Source organism: Periplaneta americana, chromosome 3 (assembly GCF_040183065.1).
Source record: "Periplaneta americana isolate PAMFEO1 chromosome 3, P.americana_PAMFEO1_priV1, whole genome shotgun sequence".
Classification (NCBI taxonomy): Eukaryota; Metazoa; Arthropoda; class Insecta; order Blattodea; family Blattidae; genus Periplaneta; species Periplaneta americana.
This window is the reverse complement of record NC_091119.1, coordinates 154,068,633-154,087,665: the sequence shown is the minus strand read 5'-3', so window position 1 is coordinate 154,087,665 and position 19,033 is coordinate 154,068,633. Positions and strand designations below refer to the sequence as shown.

Here is a 19,033-nt window from a genome sequence, read left to right as displayed (position 1 = left end):
TCAGGACTACTGTTGCCTTATCAAGTTCAGGATTGGCTACTTGTCTGACATAGTACTCTCTTGTATATAAATCAGGACTACTGTTGGCTTATCAAGTTCAGGATTGGCTACTTGTCTGACATAGTACTCTCTTATGACTGGTCAACCTTCACCGAGATGTCATCTGCGATGTATTTGGTGAGAGAAAAGGGAATGGTCTGCGTAAGAGTATAAAAAATTGCATGGAAACCAGGACTACTGTTGGGTTATCAAGTTCAGGATTGGCTACTTGTCTGACACAGTACTCTCTTGTATATAAATCAGGACTACTGTTGGCTTATCAAGTTCAGGATTGGCCACTTGTCTGACACAGTACTCTCTTATGACTGGTCATCCTTCACCGGGGTGTCATCTGCGATGTATTTGGTGAGAGAAAAGGGAATGGTCTGCATAAGAGTATAAAATCTCATGGTCATGAAATATTAATGTGCTACAGGAAGCGTACTTCCTCACTCTAATCTTGATAAAAGATAAGACATTTCGACACAGCGAATTGTAATCGTTCTCTCAAGATCTACCATTGGTAGAAAAAGCAGAATGTATCAACCATTTGCCTCAGAGTGTTCTTCAGTATATGTTCTTCATTGTGAGTATTGAAGGTATAATGAAATGGATGACGCGAAGCTTATTTGATTAAGTCCAACACTATGAAAAGCTTTACAATTTATGAAATTAGAATTATAGCAATGTAATATGTAGAAAGAACGTATGGAATGAGATTGGGAAAATATTAAATTAACCAGGTATGTCCTTCTATAGGTTATTTAAGTTATAGAGCTATTCATTTTATTTCCAGGTTCAGTTCATAACACTACAAAGAAATAATGCAATCTAGCGGTAAATTACAACACTATTTTTATGATTAAAGGTAGGCGCTCACTTACCGAAAAAAATTTGTTCGATGCGTTCGGATTTTTATTATAGTGTCGCTCATTTTCCGCATTTCCGACTGAATAATCAAATAGTGTTGTAATTTACCGCTAGAACACATTATTTCATTGTGGTGTTCTGACCTGAACCTGGAAATAAAATAAATAGTTCTGTAACTTACATAAACTATGAAGGATATACCTGATTAATTTAGTATTTTCCCAATCTCATCATGTTCTTTCTCCATATTACATTGCTTTAATTCTAATTTCATAAACTATAAAGTTCTTCATACTGTTGAATTTAGTAAAATAACCAATACCTTCAACATTACCACAGTCTAGTGTATACAGTCACGAAGCTTGAGTTGTGAGGGTGCTAGGAACAATAAACTGTGCCGGTACTATTTTGATTGTCTGTGATGAGGCGATATTAGCGATCCTATATCGACGCTGTTATTCCTGGCATGACTCCTCCTCTTTGCTTACGTCTTAGGAAGTGAAGGCTCTATAATGTCTAGGTAGGTAGTATCGTTCGCCATTTTTGTTCTTTCGTTGCCGAGCTACCATACGAGGAATCTATTTGCCACACCGTTAAACATTATCATGTCGTAGCTCCTATGATAATAAATCAAACGCACTGTAATTCAACAAATAATTGAGCGGCAAATAACGTCTTCTGTGCTTTCTGCGAACGCCAACGATTATATTAAGTATTTATCGAGCCTTAAGAAATGAATAACATCTTCATAAGCGAATCACAAGACGCACATGTTTAAATGTAGCCGACCTGCAACGCGATTGGCTGCCGGATATTAGAGTGACGGGACTATAGTGGTTAGCAACTATCTATGGGTGCATATTTACTACGTATTGAGCTTCGTGACTGTATATACTAGACTGTGATATTACCGCGATTGGAGGCCTTGCAATTTGCCATGACATTCTATATTTCGATCTTTACCGTACGGAAATCCATTTAGAATTCTCTGCCAAGAATTCTGTTTGGAATCCAGTCATGTGGACAGAGGCGATATGGCCAAGTGAGCGATGCTTCATTTAAAATAATCTAAAGAATAAAAATCCGAACGCGGCGTACGCATCAATTCCGGTAAGTGGGCGCCTACCTTAATTCGGAAATACGGACAAAATGAACGATACTGTAATAAAAATCCGAACGCACCGAACGAATATTTTCCGGTAAGTGAGCTATAGGCTATAATAGTTTCATTATGTAAGATAGAAAGTAATTGAGATCTGAATATGGTTAACGATTAAAGTCCCACAAACAAACTTGTGGAAAACTTGGCAAACAGTAATTTCCACATCTTTTTATTAAGACACATTTAATGCACTAAAAGTATATATTATATTATGTTTTTTTAGGATAATTAAACCACATTGTTCCAGAATTTTTCATGTTTACTAGGTCATAAAGCATGGAATATGCTATCATTTGATGCAAAGAGATGGTAAATGGATTTGTGGACACTTTCATCTTTACCATATTCATTCCTGAATTTTCCTAAATCTATTCTTCCAGTTCAGAATTTTCTTGTTGAAATGTCAGTTACTGTAGCTATTGAAGTTAATTCGTTTATACGTATTACACTATTTTTTCACATAGGCCTCAATTAATTTAGCATTATACTTCAAATTTGCTTCACTCTGTGAAAATAATGTCTTATTACTTTTTTCTCTATGAAAAATACGACTGTCGTAAAATACGAGAAATCTGATATTATGTAGCAGATAAGAATGCGTACGGAAGTGACATCATATCCTAGCCTAGGTTTGGATAAGTTGTTTGTTGAAATGGCGAATTTATCAGCGTGCATGAAAATTATTTGATCAGGAAATATGTTTCCAAGGGCCATCTGACCAAATTTCTCGCGTGTTTTACACCTGGTTTGTGTTTGATTTTTGTGCGATAAGATAGCAGCAACATGAGTTCGGAGCAGTTACTGGCATCTCTCAGTATTTTCAAGGTTTGTCGTTTCTGTTTATACGGTGGACGCAAGATGATGTCCATTTTGAAGTTTGAGGAGAGCAGTGAATTTGAAGTCAAGTTACAAGATCGTGTAAGAAGCTGCTTAAAGATACAGGTAAGTAGCGAACAAATGCTGTATTTATGAGATATGTTGCCATACTTATCCTTATCTGTGAATACACGACACATGTGATAGGCTATACCAGTCATGACTGGAGGTGATGATCGCCATTATCACAAGTGGAGTCTCAGAAATTTCTGCCTCCGTTCCAGTCACCATTTTCAGTTCCTGTACTCAGGAAATTTATATATTCAGGTCACCACTTTCTTATATTGTGCTATCATTATTTCTATCAACACAACCACCACCACGATCACCACCATTATTACTGTCATAGTTCACATCTTAAGAGTGTTTTAAACTAGTAAAAAAGAGTGTTATAAACTACAAGGTGATACGTTTGAATATGGATAAAATAAAAACGCTATTAAACACTTACTACTGAACTTTATTTGTTGAAACTTTGTGTATATAGCATTGAAAGTTGGGATATTTCTCAGAATTTTACATGGCCCTCATTGCGCATTCTGCACTACTCACAACGGTGATGCAATTCAGCCCATGCCCGTTGTAACATCAGAGGTGTGATTTGTTGGAAAGCTTGAGTAATTTTTACCATAGATCACCAATGTTCCCGGGTTTATGTGAATGACAGTTTCTTTAAAGGGTTAGGTACAGCTTACAGCACAAAAATTTTGGAAATATTCAACATTTTTTCCTCCTTTACTGTATCTTGTACAATAATGAAAATTAATATGTGTAAAACACTGTCCTGCTATATGACAAAAATATTTTTACGTTTTAAAAACAATTATTTACATTTTGTTTTTTAAAATTCAGTTCAGTGTGCAATGATGAAGCGTTTCCCACATAACTAAAAATCTATCCAACATTCTGTGATGAATTTTTTTGTATGTAGTTATCCATGTTATATCTATAATATGGTTCAAAATTACTTCTCTACGTTTGACAGATTGTCTGATAAAAAATAAATTCAATTTTAAAAATGGGCAAATATAAGTATTTTCTTCTAACACAAGAAAACATTATTTATTAAGGAATGTAATTGAAAGAGCATGATATTGTAAAATTGTTTTGTGTTGATTATTTTATGAAATTTTGTTTTTATTTGAGATTTTTAAATTTCATAAACGACAAAATGAGTAAACGATTTTTGCCAACAGTTTCATAAAACATTAGAGAAAAGTGATCGAGATTTATATACTAGTTGTTGGCAATATGAATGTATCTTAACATGAAAAATGTTGCAGCTCGTATAATTGCAATGTCTGTGTCGACATATTATTATCAACAGTATTCTTTTTAAATGAATCAGTGTAGCCTAAATAGCAGAGGTTAAATGATTGTCATCTTGTCTTTGCTTTGCGTCTATGTAGACTAACACAATCCAGCCGATTATTGATTTTTTAGTAGGTTATTTTACGACGCTTTATCAACAGCTTAGGTTATTTAGCGTCTGAATGAGATGAAGGTGATAATGTCGGTGAAATGAGTCCGGGGTCCAGCACCGAAAGTTACCCAGCATTTGCTCATATTGGGTTGGGGGAAAACCCCGGAAAAAAACCTCAACCAGGAATCGAACCCGGGCCACCTGGTTTCGCGGCCAGACGCGCTAGCCGTTACTCCACAAGTGTGGACCCGATTATTGATATATTAGTGCAAAACAAGAGTTATCTGCTATAAGTTAATCACTAAATAGATTAATGTTCAATAGTTTGTGTGTGGACTTATCAGTCTTATCCTAATTTATGTTTAGAGTGGCCATTGTTTTTACAACATGAGTTCATGTACTACCCGCCACTGAAGCAAGTTTTTGATTGAGAGCGATACATGGACGTCAATCGTGTCTAAAAGGTTTGGTGTGGGATTGAAGTCATACCTTCTCTTTCAACTGAGTTTGGCATGCCTGGTCAACACCATCATCGCTACCATAACTTCACTATGATCGCTCAACACTACTTTCACAACAATCAACTCCCTCATCACTACCATAACTATAACCATAACCATCACTGTGATCGATCAACACTACTCTCACTACAATCAACATCATAAGTACTACCATCATCGATCAACACTACCCTCATTACAATCAACACCTGAGTACAGTCAACACCATCATTACTACCATCACCATAACACTTACTATGATCGATCAATATTACTCTCACTACAATCAACACCATTATTAATACCGTCACCATAACCATCACTATGATCGATCAACACTACCCTGACCATAATCAATACCATCATTTCAATACAACCATTACCATAGCCATCACTATGATCGATTAACACTACCCTCAACATATACAACCATTACCATAGCAATCACTATGATCGATTAACACTACCATAATCAATTTCATTACAACCATTACCATAGCCATAACTATGATCGATTAACACTACCCTCACCATATACAACCACTACCATAGAAATCACTACGATCGATTAACACTACCCTCACCATAATCAATACCATCATTTCATTACAACCATTACCATAGCCATCACTATGATCGATTAACACTACCCTCACCATATACAACCATTACCATAGAAATCACTATGATCGATTAACACTACCCTCACCATAATCAATACCATCATTTCATTACAACCATTACCATAGCCATCACTATGATCGATTAACTCTACCCTCACCATATACAACCATTACCATAGCAATCACTATGATCGATTAACACTACCCTCACCATAATCAATACCATCATTTCATTACAACCATTACCATAGCCATCACTATGATCGATTAACACTACCCTCACTATAATCAATACCATCATTTCATTACAACAATTACCACAGCCATCACTATGATCGATTAACACTACCCTCACCATAATCAATACCATCATTTCATTACAACCATTACCATAGCCATCACTATGATCGATTAACATTTCCCTCACCATAATCAATACCATAATTTCATTACAACCATTACTATAGCCATCACTATGATCGATTAACACTACCCTCACTATAATCAATACCATCATTTCATTACAACCATTACCATAGCCATCACTATGATCGATTAACACTACCCTCACCATATACAACCATTACCATAGCAATCACTATGATCGATTAACACTACCCTCACTATAATCAATACCATCATTTCATTACAACCATTACCATAGCCATCACTATGATCGATTAACACTACCCTCACCATATACAACCATTACCATAGCAATCACTATGATCGATTAACGCTACACTCACCATAATCAATATCATCATTTCATTACAACTATTACCATTGCCATCACTATGGTCGATTAACATTACCCTCACCATAATCAATACCATCATTTCATTACAACCATTACCATAGCCATCACTATGATCGATTAACACTACCCTCACCATAATCAATACCATCATTTCATTACAACCATTACCATAGCCATCACTATGATCGATTAACACTGCCATCACTATGATCGATTAACACTACCCTCACCATAATCAATACCATCATTTCATTACAACCATTACCATAGCCATCACTATGATCGATTAACATTACCCTCACCATAATCAATACCATCATTTCATTACAACCATTATCATAGCCATCACTATAATCAATTAACATTACCCTCACCATAATCAATACCATCATTTCATTACAACCATTACCATAGCCATCACTATGATCGATTAACACTACCCTCACTATAATCAATACCATCATTTCATTACAACCATTACCATAGCCATCACTATGATCGATTAACACTACCCTCACCATAATCAATACCATCATTTCATTACAACCATTACCATAGCTATCACTATGATAGATTAACACTACCCTCACCGTAATCAATACCGTCATTTCATTACAACCATTACCATAACCATCACTATGATCGATCAACACTACCGTCACCGTAATCAATACCATCATTTCATTACAACCATTACCATAGCCATCACTATGATCGATTAACACTACCCTCACCATAATCAATACCATCATTTCATTACAACCATTACCATAGCCATCACTATGATCGATTAACACTACCCTCACCATATACAACCATTACCATAGCAATCACTATGATCGATTAACACTACCCTCACCATAATCAATACCATCATTTCATTACAACCATTACCATAGCCATCACTATGATCGATTAACACTACCCTCACCATATACAACCATTACCATAGCAATCACTATGATCGATTAACACTTCCCTCACCATAATCAATACCATCATTTCATTACAACCATTACCATTGCCATCACTATGATCGATTAACACTACCCTCACTATAATCAATACCATCATTTCATTACAACCATTACCATAGCCATCACTATGATCGATTAACACTACCCTCACCATAATCAATACCATTATTTCATTACAACCATTACCATTGCCATCACTATGATCGATTAACATTACCCTTACCATAATCAATACCATCATTTCATTACAACCATTACCATAGCCATCACTATGATCGATTAACACTACCCTCACTATAATCAATACCATCATATCATTACAACAATTGCCACAGCCATCACTATGATCGATTAACACTACCCTCACCATAGTCAATACCATGATTTCATTATAACCATTACCATAGCAATCACTATGATCGATTAACACTACCATAATCAATACCATAATTTCATTACAACTATTACCATAGCCATAACTATGATCGATTAACACTACCCTCACCATATACAACCACTACCATAGAAATCACTACGATCGATTAACACTACCCTCACCATAATCAATACCATCATTTCATTACAACCATTACCATAGCCATCACTATGATCGATTAACACTACCCTCACCATATACAACCATGACCATAGAAATCACTATGATCGATTAACACTACCCTCACCATAATCAATACCATCATTTCATTACAACCATTATCATAGCCATCACTATGATCAATTAACATTACCCTCACCATAATCAATACCATCATTTCATTACAACCATTACCATAGCCATCACTATGATCGATTAACACTACCCTCACTATAATCAATACCATCATTTCATTACAACCATTACCATAGCCATCACTATGATCGATTAACACTACCCTCACCATAATCAATACCATCATTTCATTACAACCATTACCATAGCCATCACTATGATCGATTAACACTACCCTCACCATAATCAATACCATCATTTCATTACAACCATTATCATAGCCATCACTATAATCAATTAACATTACCCTCACCATAATCAATACCATCATTTCATTACAACCATTACCATAGCCATCACTATGATCGATTAACACTACCCTCACTATAATCAATACCATCATTTCATTACAACCATTACCATAGCCATCACTATGATCGATTAACACTACCCTCACCATAATCAATACCATCATTTCATTACAACCATTACCATAGCCATCACTATGATCGATTAACACTACCCTCACCATAATCAATACCATCATTTCATTACAACCATTATCATAGCCATCACTATAATCAATTAACATTACCCTCACCATAATCAATACCATCATTTCATTACAACCATTACCATAGCCATCACTATGATCGATTAACACTACCCTCACTATAATCAATACCATCATTTCATTACAACCATTACCATAGCCATCACTATGATCGATTAACACTACCCTCACCATAATCAATACCATCATTTCATTACAACCATTACCATAGCCATCACTATGATCGATTAACACTACCCTCACTATAATCAATACCATCATTTCATTACAACCATTACCATAGCCATCACTATGATCGATTAACACTACCCTCACTATAATCAATACCATCATTTCGTTACAACCATTACCATAGCCATCACTATGTTCGATTAACACTACCCTCACCATAATCAATACCATCATTTCATTACAACCATTACCATAGCCATCACTATGATCGATCAACTCTACCGTCATCACAATCAACACCATCATTATTACATCACCATAAGCATCACTACTCTCACCAACACTATCATTACTACCATCCACATAAGCGCCACCACGGTCAGTACCATGACCTTTACCACTACCACCATAGCAATAAATTGTTGTTACACTCTTTTCGAAACAGCCGCTGTTATCATCATCGTTATAATGGATGTTCAGCACGACGCAAGGCTTTTGTCTAAGTCGACACATTAACAGTAGACTAACGTTTTTCCCTAAGAGAGATTAGGACCCATGATTGTAACCTTGCCGCAGCGCAAAAGTAAGAGTAAGAAGCTGAACATATCATCCTCCATAGTGAGGAGTATTTGACACCTGTTCCTTTACGTGTTTTGTGGTCTGATTGTTAGTTGTACTGTGTTAAATGTGAACTTCTTTTGTATAAATTAATTGCTTAAATTTAATTTAAATAAAAATTCACTAGCAAGTGTTAATTAAAATGTAGAGATGGTGTTCAATTGATTATTTTTATTTCTCTTTTACTTTTTACTTGCAGAAATTAACATATCTATCTATTAATATCAAATAGTAATATTCTAGGTATTTCAGCGTTTAAATTGAAATTGTAAATTGACTCATAGTAAGTAATGAACTTACGTCACTTTTCCCTTTGGTTTTGACGGCGCATCATTTGAAATTACAGTTACTGTTGGGATCGATCTATTCGATTTCTCTTCCTGTACTATAGGTGACTACCCACCTAGTACGCAGTCGCTGTAAATACTCGCTTTACACGCGGTTCATGAATAGCGTCTTGTCGGGATTTATCTTAATAATAATAATAATAATAATAATAATAATAAACTTTTCACGATGCGCCCTAGTACTATTTTATTTATGACTTCACCCCTGCTTCTAACGTTAACGTTTACGAAAATCATTGTGAATGGTTATATTAAATAACCTGACTTTGGCGTTCACGTCGCGTTTGCGTTTGCTTTTCATTGTGAATGGCTCTCGAGTACGTACGTTTTGGGATTGTCACATCTCTTCGAACCTTGGAGGGACTGTACCAAAATGTCACAGGACCATTACTGCTATTGGGCGATATGGATTGTACCAAATGTCCGATAATAAAAAAATTGCTATCGTTGTACAATAAATCACTCTAAATTCGTAGTACAAAAGACGAATAAATAAGTAATAATAAATCCAGGTACAAGAAAAAGGCTCTAGCTGATAACCTGTTTTCCCACTTTGCTAAATGTACCGGTACCTCAAACTTTAAATGCACATTGCTTGCTACAATCTTCACTCATATTCCTTGTAACTTATTTTTTTAAGTTATCAAGTTATATATATGCCTATTGTAATTTCTAAAGTAATGTTTAGTTAAATATTTCTCCCTCAGTGAAGCAGGGGAGGATAAACTTTGATTACCGATATCAATTTTTGCCATTTGTTTTTCAATTCATATCTATAGTTTTTCTCATATCGTGTGTGATGTACCTATAGGTTTACTTCGTAGAACACAGGCTACAGAAAACACTTAAACTTTCATGTAAATAGATTCAGTTGTTTCAAAGGAAAATGCACTTAAGTTTTAAAAATATCAACTTACACTGCATTTAAAGAGAAAAAGAATGTGTGAATTATACGCTCCGCTATATTAACCATTTAAAGGGCTTATCTGCAGAGATACTTCCATAATATATTGTTTTAAATAGTAAGTTTTACACTTTTTGAAACAAAATAGGCCTAAATATCGGGTTTTTCATCTCAAATCACTACCCAGTTCCCTTAAAGAAGCTTTATGTTCATTTGTTAGGAAGCCATTAATGATAGAAGATAGTTCAGTGTGGGGAAAAATTAATACATTAAAAAGAATCCTTTAAAATATTTTTTGATATGTGAAAAATGCATAACATAAAATTTAATGTGCATTTAAGGTCTTGTGAGCTGCTGTGACATCATTTTTAAAGCTCTGATGCACAGGGTTTTTTAATGACATTAAATTTTGGTTGTAATTTCCCTTTACTTATTTTTTTGTTTTATTTTTTCTTTAAAATACTTTTTGATATGTGAATAATACATTACATAAAATTTAATGTGCATTTAAGGCCTTGCCTCGCCTGCTGTGACACAATTTTTAAACCTGTGGTGTACAGGGTCTTTTATATAATTTGTTTTCAAAAAATCGTCTGCCCAGGCATCCTGGGTTGCCAAGAACACAGAATAATATTATACTTACAAGAATAATAAGTGATTACATTAAGTAGATCAGTCAAATTTACGTGAACATAGAACAGGAATTTTAGAAATAATATAAATTATACATATATTTATTACAATCACACACTAACGAAAAAAGGGGGGGGGGAACTGTAATATTCTGTATAAATGATTTTCAAGGCCACAGACCCTTTAATGGTTGAACTGATTATTTTAAGAATGATGTCATGGATTCCAAATTGCTTAAGAGTGTTAACAGTTAATTGTGGGATGGTGTCCCTCGCTCCGATCATTAAACCATGCACTTCCCAGGTGCCTTCTATCTGGTATTTTTCTAGAAAATACGGAATAGTAGGCTCATAAATGTGTTGTTTTTTTTTTGTTGAACTCATGACACTAAACTTTGGTTGTAATTTCGCCTAACTTAATCTTTTTGTTTTATTTTTCTCTTTAAAATACTTTGTGATATGTGTAAAACACATTCCATAAAATTTAATGCAGATTTATGGCACCTGCTGTGACGCCATTTTTAAAGCTCTGCTGCACAAAGTTTTTAAATTAATAATAATATTAATAATAAAAATAACAAATTTTTATTGCTAGAACAAAGATACATACGTAGTCTTTTATACTCATATACAAAAATCACTCTAGCACCCTGAGAAAGAGTATATAGGTCTACTCGTGCTTAGGGGTAATTCCACAACATTTTAAGATAAGTATTTTATGAATCAGCAGAATAAAAAGTATAAAGAGGAAAAGAAAGATATTACAATAATTGAAACTTTATATTTTCTCCCTGAACAATACCTTTTTAATTGATTTTTTTAAAATAAGGAGCATTAGAAAATTGAATGTTTGGGAATTTATCTGTTAATTTGTTATATAGACTTGGATCGAAGTTGCTACTGTGATTATAAACTACAGTTGTGGTAGATTTAGGTTTTGTCAAGCCTATGTTGTGTGATATTTTAGTTTTATATTTAAGTAAATATAAATTAAATATATTTAGGTTTTTTTTTGTATGAAATTCAGTAAGATATTGTTATAAATTTGATGGATATCAAATACTTTGAAGTCTGAATACAACAGTTCTGAGGGTTAATGAAGAGGCTAATTAAGATATATATTTATTATTCTTTTTTGTAGCAGTGTTATTGGCATGAGTGAGGTACTAAAAGCACAACTCCGTCCTATAATACCATATTGTAAAATACTGTAGCTTGTATTAGTGCGAGGTAAATCAGTCAAGTAATTTCGTAGAACAACAAAATAATGAATAATTTTTTCTTAATCTAATGCAAACATTATTCCAGTAAACTTTGATTGCAATATCCCATAACTTTAATTTTTGTTTTATTCAACACAGGAAGTTAGGCCTATTATATCTTCGAGACTATTAATGCTACATGCATGATATTTAGTACACAAATTCTTTAAGCTATTAAGAAAATTTTTTCTGGAATATAAATTTGCCAATTTATTGCATTTAAAAATATACCTCCATATTTTTATAAAAGTACCTCTAAAATTATATCTTAAAATATAATTGTTTATCTTTAAATTTTGAAAGCCAATATCAAAATTGTGCTTCAGATATTTTAAAGAATGTGCTTTTAGAAGTAAAATGTCATAGCAATTATGAACTTATCTTTAAAAACGGTTGAGATATATCAATTTTAATGAATTACTATATCCTGTTTTTTTTTAATTTGAGACCCATTTTTTTTTTTTTTTTTTTTTTTCAGAAATTAATCTTGAATTTAAGTTGTCGCAGGAATGATATTTCTACATACAAAAATAAAAACTATGCATGAATTACGAAAAAAATTCTAATATCAATAGGCTATCTTCTCCTCTTAAATGCTGTAACTGTTGTAAAAGTTTGGAGAAAAGGAAGATTTTTTTATGACTTCTTAAATTTAAGCTGTTATTCGGAGTCGAACTATGGAACTACAGTATGATAAAAAGAATAGAAAAGGCCGAAGCAGTATGAGAAAAAGTATACCTTGTTCCCATAAATATCACAAGATGTCTGGAATCTAACTCTGCGAAAGCCTTTAGTGTTGCTGTTATTGACTCTAATAAATTCTTAATGAAATTGAAAATATAGGCTATAACGCAATAAGAATTAGTTACTGTACGTATTTAAAATGTGAAAAATCATTTGCCTTATTTTTATTTCAGGTGTCGGAAGAAGATGGCTTGCCAGATCTGATATGTGAACAATGTATCAGCGTGGTTAATCGCTTCTACAGATATCAGCAACAGTGCTGGAATGCTGACGCCAAGCTGAGGTGTCTTTTGAAGAAACCAGCCCGAGATCCCAGCGAGCAGAGTCCACCACACCATGCTAACACACCACCAAACAAACCTGAATCTTCGCCTCCAGAAACTTGTGAGCGATCTTTCACCGAAGATCTTCAGAGTGATGACCAAACATCTTCTGAAAGCCCTTCCAGTATTCCAAAGAATCGGACATTTTCTCAGTCACAGCTATCTCGCGTTCCTAACAACACAAAAAAAGATAGCACACATAAAATAAGTAAGCAATGTAAACAGTCTTCAATATCACGCAAGCAATATACGTCCACTGAGAAGAAAAACTGCCACAATGATCGCACTCCATCATCATCGTTATCACTATCAACGGAACAGAAATATTCTGCACCAGCTGAAAAGCGGATTGTTACTTCACAGGCTTCATCTTGCCAAACAAAAAATGGTTCTACTAGCCACCACATAAAGGCACAGAAATCTAGTACATTCTCTGAATATAAAGCATCTCATAATGCTTCAGTTACACGTAAGTCTCATAATTCTTCTGAAATAAACAAGAGCCATATTGACCACCCTCATTCTGGTACACGAAAACTTCTTTCGACATCCGAAACAAAAAGCAGTAAGCCAGAAACGCAAATATTGTCTAAACATTCTTCAATAATTCCGTCTAACACAATTAAATGTCATACTGACCATAATATTAAGTCAGCACATAAAAGACACAACAATGAAAAAATGGTCCAGTCTTGTAAGAATGTGTGTTATTCACAGCCTTCGAAAGAGATGAGAACTAAAATGTCTTCTGGACACTTAAATACTTCTAAATTCGTTGCATCTTTCAATGAGAGTTCTAAAAAGTACTCTGAGATAAATAAAGTTGAGCAGTCCCAAAATGAATGTCCTTTTGACTACAAAGTCAGAAAGCATGCTATTTCTCGGGAATATCTTAATTCTAATGAAAAGCAACATAATTCTACCGCCTGTATTAATCCAATGAGTAATAATGAAAGAACTGGCAAGTCTGACGAAGATTTTTTACGAACTAGCACTGAAAACAATAACGGAAGACATAGGTTAACAGGAAGAAGAGATTCTGCAGACACTAATGTTTTGTCAAGTAGACAAAATTCAGCCAATAGTGAGCCACGAACAGACATGGAAAAGACTGTCCTTGAAGCTGAAACTGGACCATCGAGCACAGATATTGAAGAATTATCATCAAAAATTGTTCACAGTGACAACAAAAGTGATGATATTGATGTCATACTAAAATCGGAACCTGTTGAACTTATAGAATTAATTGGTGAAGATGGCTCTGAAGAAGAAGATCCATTTAATGATAAAATTGAAGATTTAAATACGAAGATTAAATCTGAACCATTAAACACAATAGTCCTCTCGGATGAGTCATCTGATGTTGAGTGTAATGTTTATCCTGTTGAAGAACTGAAATCTGAATCTGAAAATGAAGTCTGCTACACAGAAAATAATGAAATAGTTTTGAACAGCAAAGTAAACAGTATAAAAGACTATAATTTCTCAGAAAATAAAACAGATTCCGGTTACACAGAAATTATTAAAAATACTGACATTAAACAAAGAGACGAAAAATACTTTACCAAAATTGATCAAAAAGATAACATTAAGAACCCTGATATACAGATTAGTAGTGTAACTGTAATTAATTCAATGGTTATTGATGATAACGGTGGCATAGAAACACACGAAATTGAATGTTTCCAGGGAAGTGAAACTACTCAATCAAAACCATCACATTCCAAAAACGGATATGAAAATGAGATGGAAGCTACACAAAAAACACTCACTGTAAAAGTCAATCAGTCAGTAAACAGAGAGAAACAAAGTAATGTAAATAATGAAGATAAAAGTGTAGACAATGAATTTAGAGTTTTGTTACCGGTAACAAATGTTCAAAATGAGGAAAAAATGAAACACAAGATTTCCAGTAATGACGGAAAAGCCACCAAAGTAAAGGCTGAAAAATCAAATATTGAGAAAAGGCAGCTATTAATTGAAGAGAATAAAAATGAAATAGTTAGTGCTCACAATTTTGTGCCTAATAGAAAAGAAGGTGGAAACAAAAATGCTATACCGGTATCTACTGGAAATAGTTTTGGATACTCCCATGAAATTACAACAGAAAGAGATGGTATTATTTCGGATATTGTTCTACAAAAGCACTCAAAGTTCACTTCTAAGAAGAGACTAAGCAAAGAAAATGAAATTAATTTCTCAGAAACGCCTCTAGCAATGTCCCCTGAAAGGCATTCTCCTGAATGCAGGACTCATCTGGCACTGAAAAACGAAATAATCATAGCTAAAAAACGACGAAAACAAGAAGATACCCTTGATGTCTTGGATACTGATGTTTGCATTATTAAAGATAAAGATGAAGTTTGTATGTCTACTGAAGGCAATTCTGAGATTCTTCATGAAATTAAAACGGAAAATAATCTTATTCCAAATATATGTTCACAAAAGAATACAAAGTCTACCTCTTTTCAGAGTGTGAGTAACATAGATTTAGTCAATGCCTCTGTAACGTCTCCAGTTTTGTCACCTGAAAGACATTCTCCTGAACATGAGACTCTTTTCCCTGTGGAAGAAGAGGTAGTCATAATTAACGAACGATGTGAAGCAAATATTTCCATACATGATGTGCCACCAACACTACAGAGATCCGAGGCTCCAGTGATGCAAAATCTGGCAATTGATGTGATGAAATTATCAAATATGGAACTCGTTGCAAGTTCTTGTAATGCTGAGAGTATTTCAAGTGATGGAAACACTTTAGTTGTTCGTTCAGTGATGAATGATGGAATAAGGAGTGAGTTGAAACAGGATTTGTGCAGTAAGCCAGAAATAAAGTCTGTGTCTCCAGTAAAATGTTCTGTGGTTATTGATGACTGTGAAGCATCTGAAGATGGTATTGATTCAAATATTCGAAAACAAAACAATTCTCATTTCAAAGCTCATTCAAGTGAATCAGGTGCATTGTCTACAATTAAACCAAAAGAGGAGCCTGTTAATGATTCAATTATGTTACATGAAAGTGGCAGTCTTAATAATTTGAATTCGAGACACACATCAACTCTTTCACCACTGACTCAAGGAAAGAATGATTTATCTGCCACAAAATTCTTCAAAATGGCACAAGTCGAAGAGAAGTTAGATAATTTACCTTCACCTTCTAATGAGAATGAAACGACTGTAGAAGAATCTCTATCTGATATGAAACCTCTATGGAAAATAGAGAAGAAAATCGAAGAAGATAACATAGAAGAGTTACATGAACATGAAGTGATTGACCTGACAAGTGACTCTGATGATGACACTTTTCCGTGGACGTATGACGAAGATATTGTAAATTGCACTTATGATACTCCCCAAGAATCAAATTATCATGTTACGTCACCTTTAATAGAAGATGAATCTACTCTAGAATTAGATAGTTCTATTGCACAAATTCCGAGAAATAAACAGTTAAATTCACCTCATATTATAGGAGCTACAGAACTTTCAAATATTGAAGAAACTCAAGTAGGGGGAATGTCAAGAGATGACAATATAAATGAGGTTTCAGAGGATGGTGATTATTCTCCATGGAAGTTTGAGAAAGTTAATGTTGTGACAAGCAAAGATGAAAATTTCTCTTCGGGACGCCAGTCCTCCCCTTCTAATGAATCTCAAGATGCAAATGAACAGAGTAGGCCTACTAATGAAATCTTAGGAGGAGTTTTTCAGACGGAAGAGGAAGATGAGTCTACGGAAAGGAATAAGACAAACAAAATGCCCTTGTCAAAAAGCTTGGTCCGATATTACCACGATCGTGAAAATAACGTGCGGTATTCCTGCACTCTGTGTTCCTGCTCATACACAACACCATGGGACCTCAAGAAGCACGAGTTTACCCACACTGGTGTCAGACCCCACGTATGTGAACAGTGTGGCAAATCATTTAGCCTGAAGGCGAGTTTGCGTCGACATGAGAAGATACATACAGGTTTAGAGAAACGCCGATATCCTTGCGATATATGTGGAAAAACCTTCAGCCAAGTAACATATTTGTCCCACCACCGCATGTCCCATGGGGAGGAAGGCTTGCCTTTTACGTGTTTCCACTGTGGGAAGGCATTTGCCATGAAGTACCATCTTAAGAGCCACATGCGAGTGCACATGGGAGACCGGCCATATCAATGTGACATATGTAATAATACCTTCAGTATGGAGGAAAAACTGGCAGAACATAAGCGCAAGCATACAGGAAAACAACTCCACAAGTGCTTCGAGTGCGGGAAAACTTTCACAAAGAGATGCTATCTCTCACGACACATGGGGAGACACAGTAAGAGAAGAGAGATTGCTGAAAATCAGCCAGACTCGTTAAAAATCGATACAGCACACATGATTCAGAGTGAACTTTCATAATATCAACAACATGTAGCCTACTTCTGTGTTAAAACTGTAATTACCATTGATTAATTTGGGAAGTTTATTCTTCTTCTTCTTCTTCTTATTCTGCCTGACAAGTGTTAGGCCACAAGGCCTGTTACGATCTCACATAAAATTTTCACGCCATCTCTTAGCAGGACAACCCACAGATCTTTGGCCATGTGGTATATAATTGTAAATTGCCTTTACTCATTCTTTCCATTCTTACTCGTTTATTTAAACGGTAAAATATACGGGATGCCAAATCTTTTGTATGCATCTAAAAAATAAATAGGCTATAGGTTGGTTATTTAAATTACTTTAACATTGTAGCAGTACTGTCTTAACTTATGAGCATGGCCAAGCATCTTGGAGTGAAAATGGCAAGTTGTAGCCGATTTAAGTGAACACTATATTTTAACGTTTTGGTGGCTACTTCATTCACACACAACCCCCAGAATGTCTGGAGGACCACACCTGCTGTTGGTCGACGGGTCCACTGGACCTAGTTGGGAGATCTTTTTGATCACCAGCTTTTCCTCCTTAAGCCACTGGAGGACGATTTTAGTGCCATGGCCAAGCATCTGCATAGAATTGGAATATATCAGTCCCCTAACTGTCCATTGTGCAACTCAAATCAAGAAATGGATTCAGAACATCTCAAAATCTGTGCATCAGTGGCTAACCATGACAATATCTTTGAAAAATATTGGAGTGCAAGAGGTCAAACGACTTTATTGTCAAATGCCTGGCATTAGAAAACAACAAACAACAACTTATGAGCATGGTGGGCAGTTGCCCAGGGGCCCCAGGAGCATAGGGATTACATGCTACTCTGTCCACGGACCATATAATACTAATTTTACAATCACCCACCTCAACATTCAAATTTCCTACTCCTCGGTAGCAGGATAAAAATTACGACTTGTAGCAGAAAGTTGGCATGTCTGACATCCTGAAGACCGTTGACTTCAAGCCAAAAATAAAGGAGGGGAAGCTGTTGTACCCAGGGACAGTTTTTTAAATTTCACTTTTTTTAATTTTTGTGTAAGCTTTTATAACTTTTTATTATTAACAACAGTATCTTTGAAGTGTAAAGT

General features: G+C 34.9%; 1 protein-coding gene across 1 annotated transcript; it reads left to right on the top strand.

Moving 5' to 3' along the window:
- The first annotated feature begins 2,716 nt into the window (after window positions 1-2,716).
- Window positions 2,717-18,075, top strand: LOC138696691 (uncharacterized). Its single transcript, XM_069821986.1, has 2 exons — window positions 2,717-3,013; window positions 13,386-18,075. The coding sequence occupies exons 1-2, from the start codon at window positions 2,855-2,857 to the stop codon at window positions 17,928-17,930; spliced, it is 4,704 nt and encodes a 1,567-aa protein (XP_069678087.1). The 5' UTR covers window positions 2,717-2,854; the 3' UTR covers window positions 17,931-18,075.
- The last annotated feature ends 958 nt before the right edge of the window (window positions 18,076-19,033 follow it).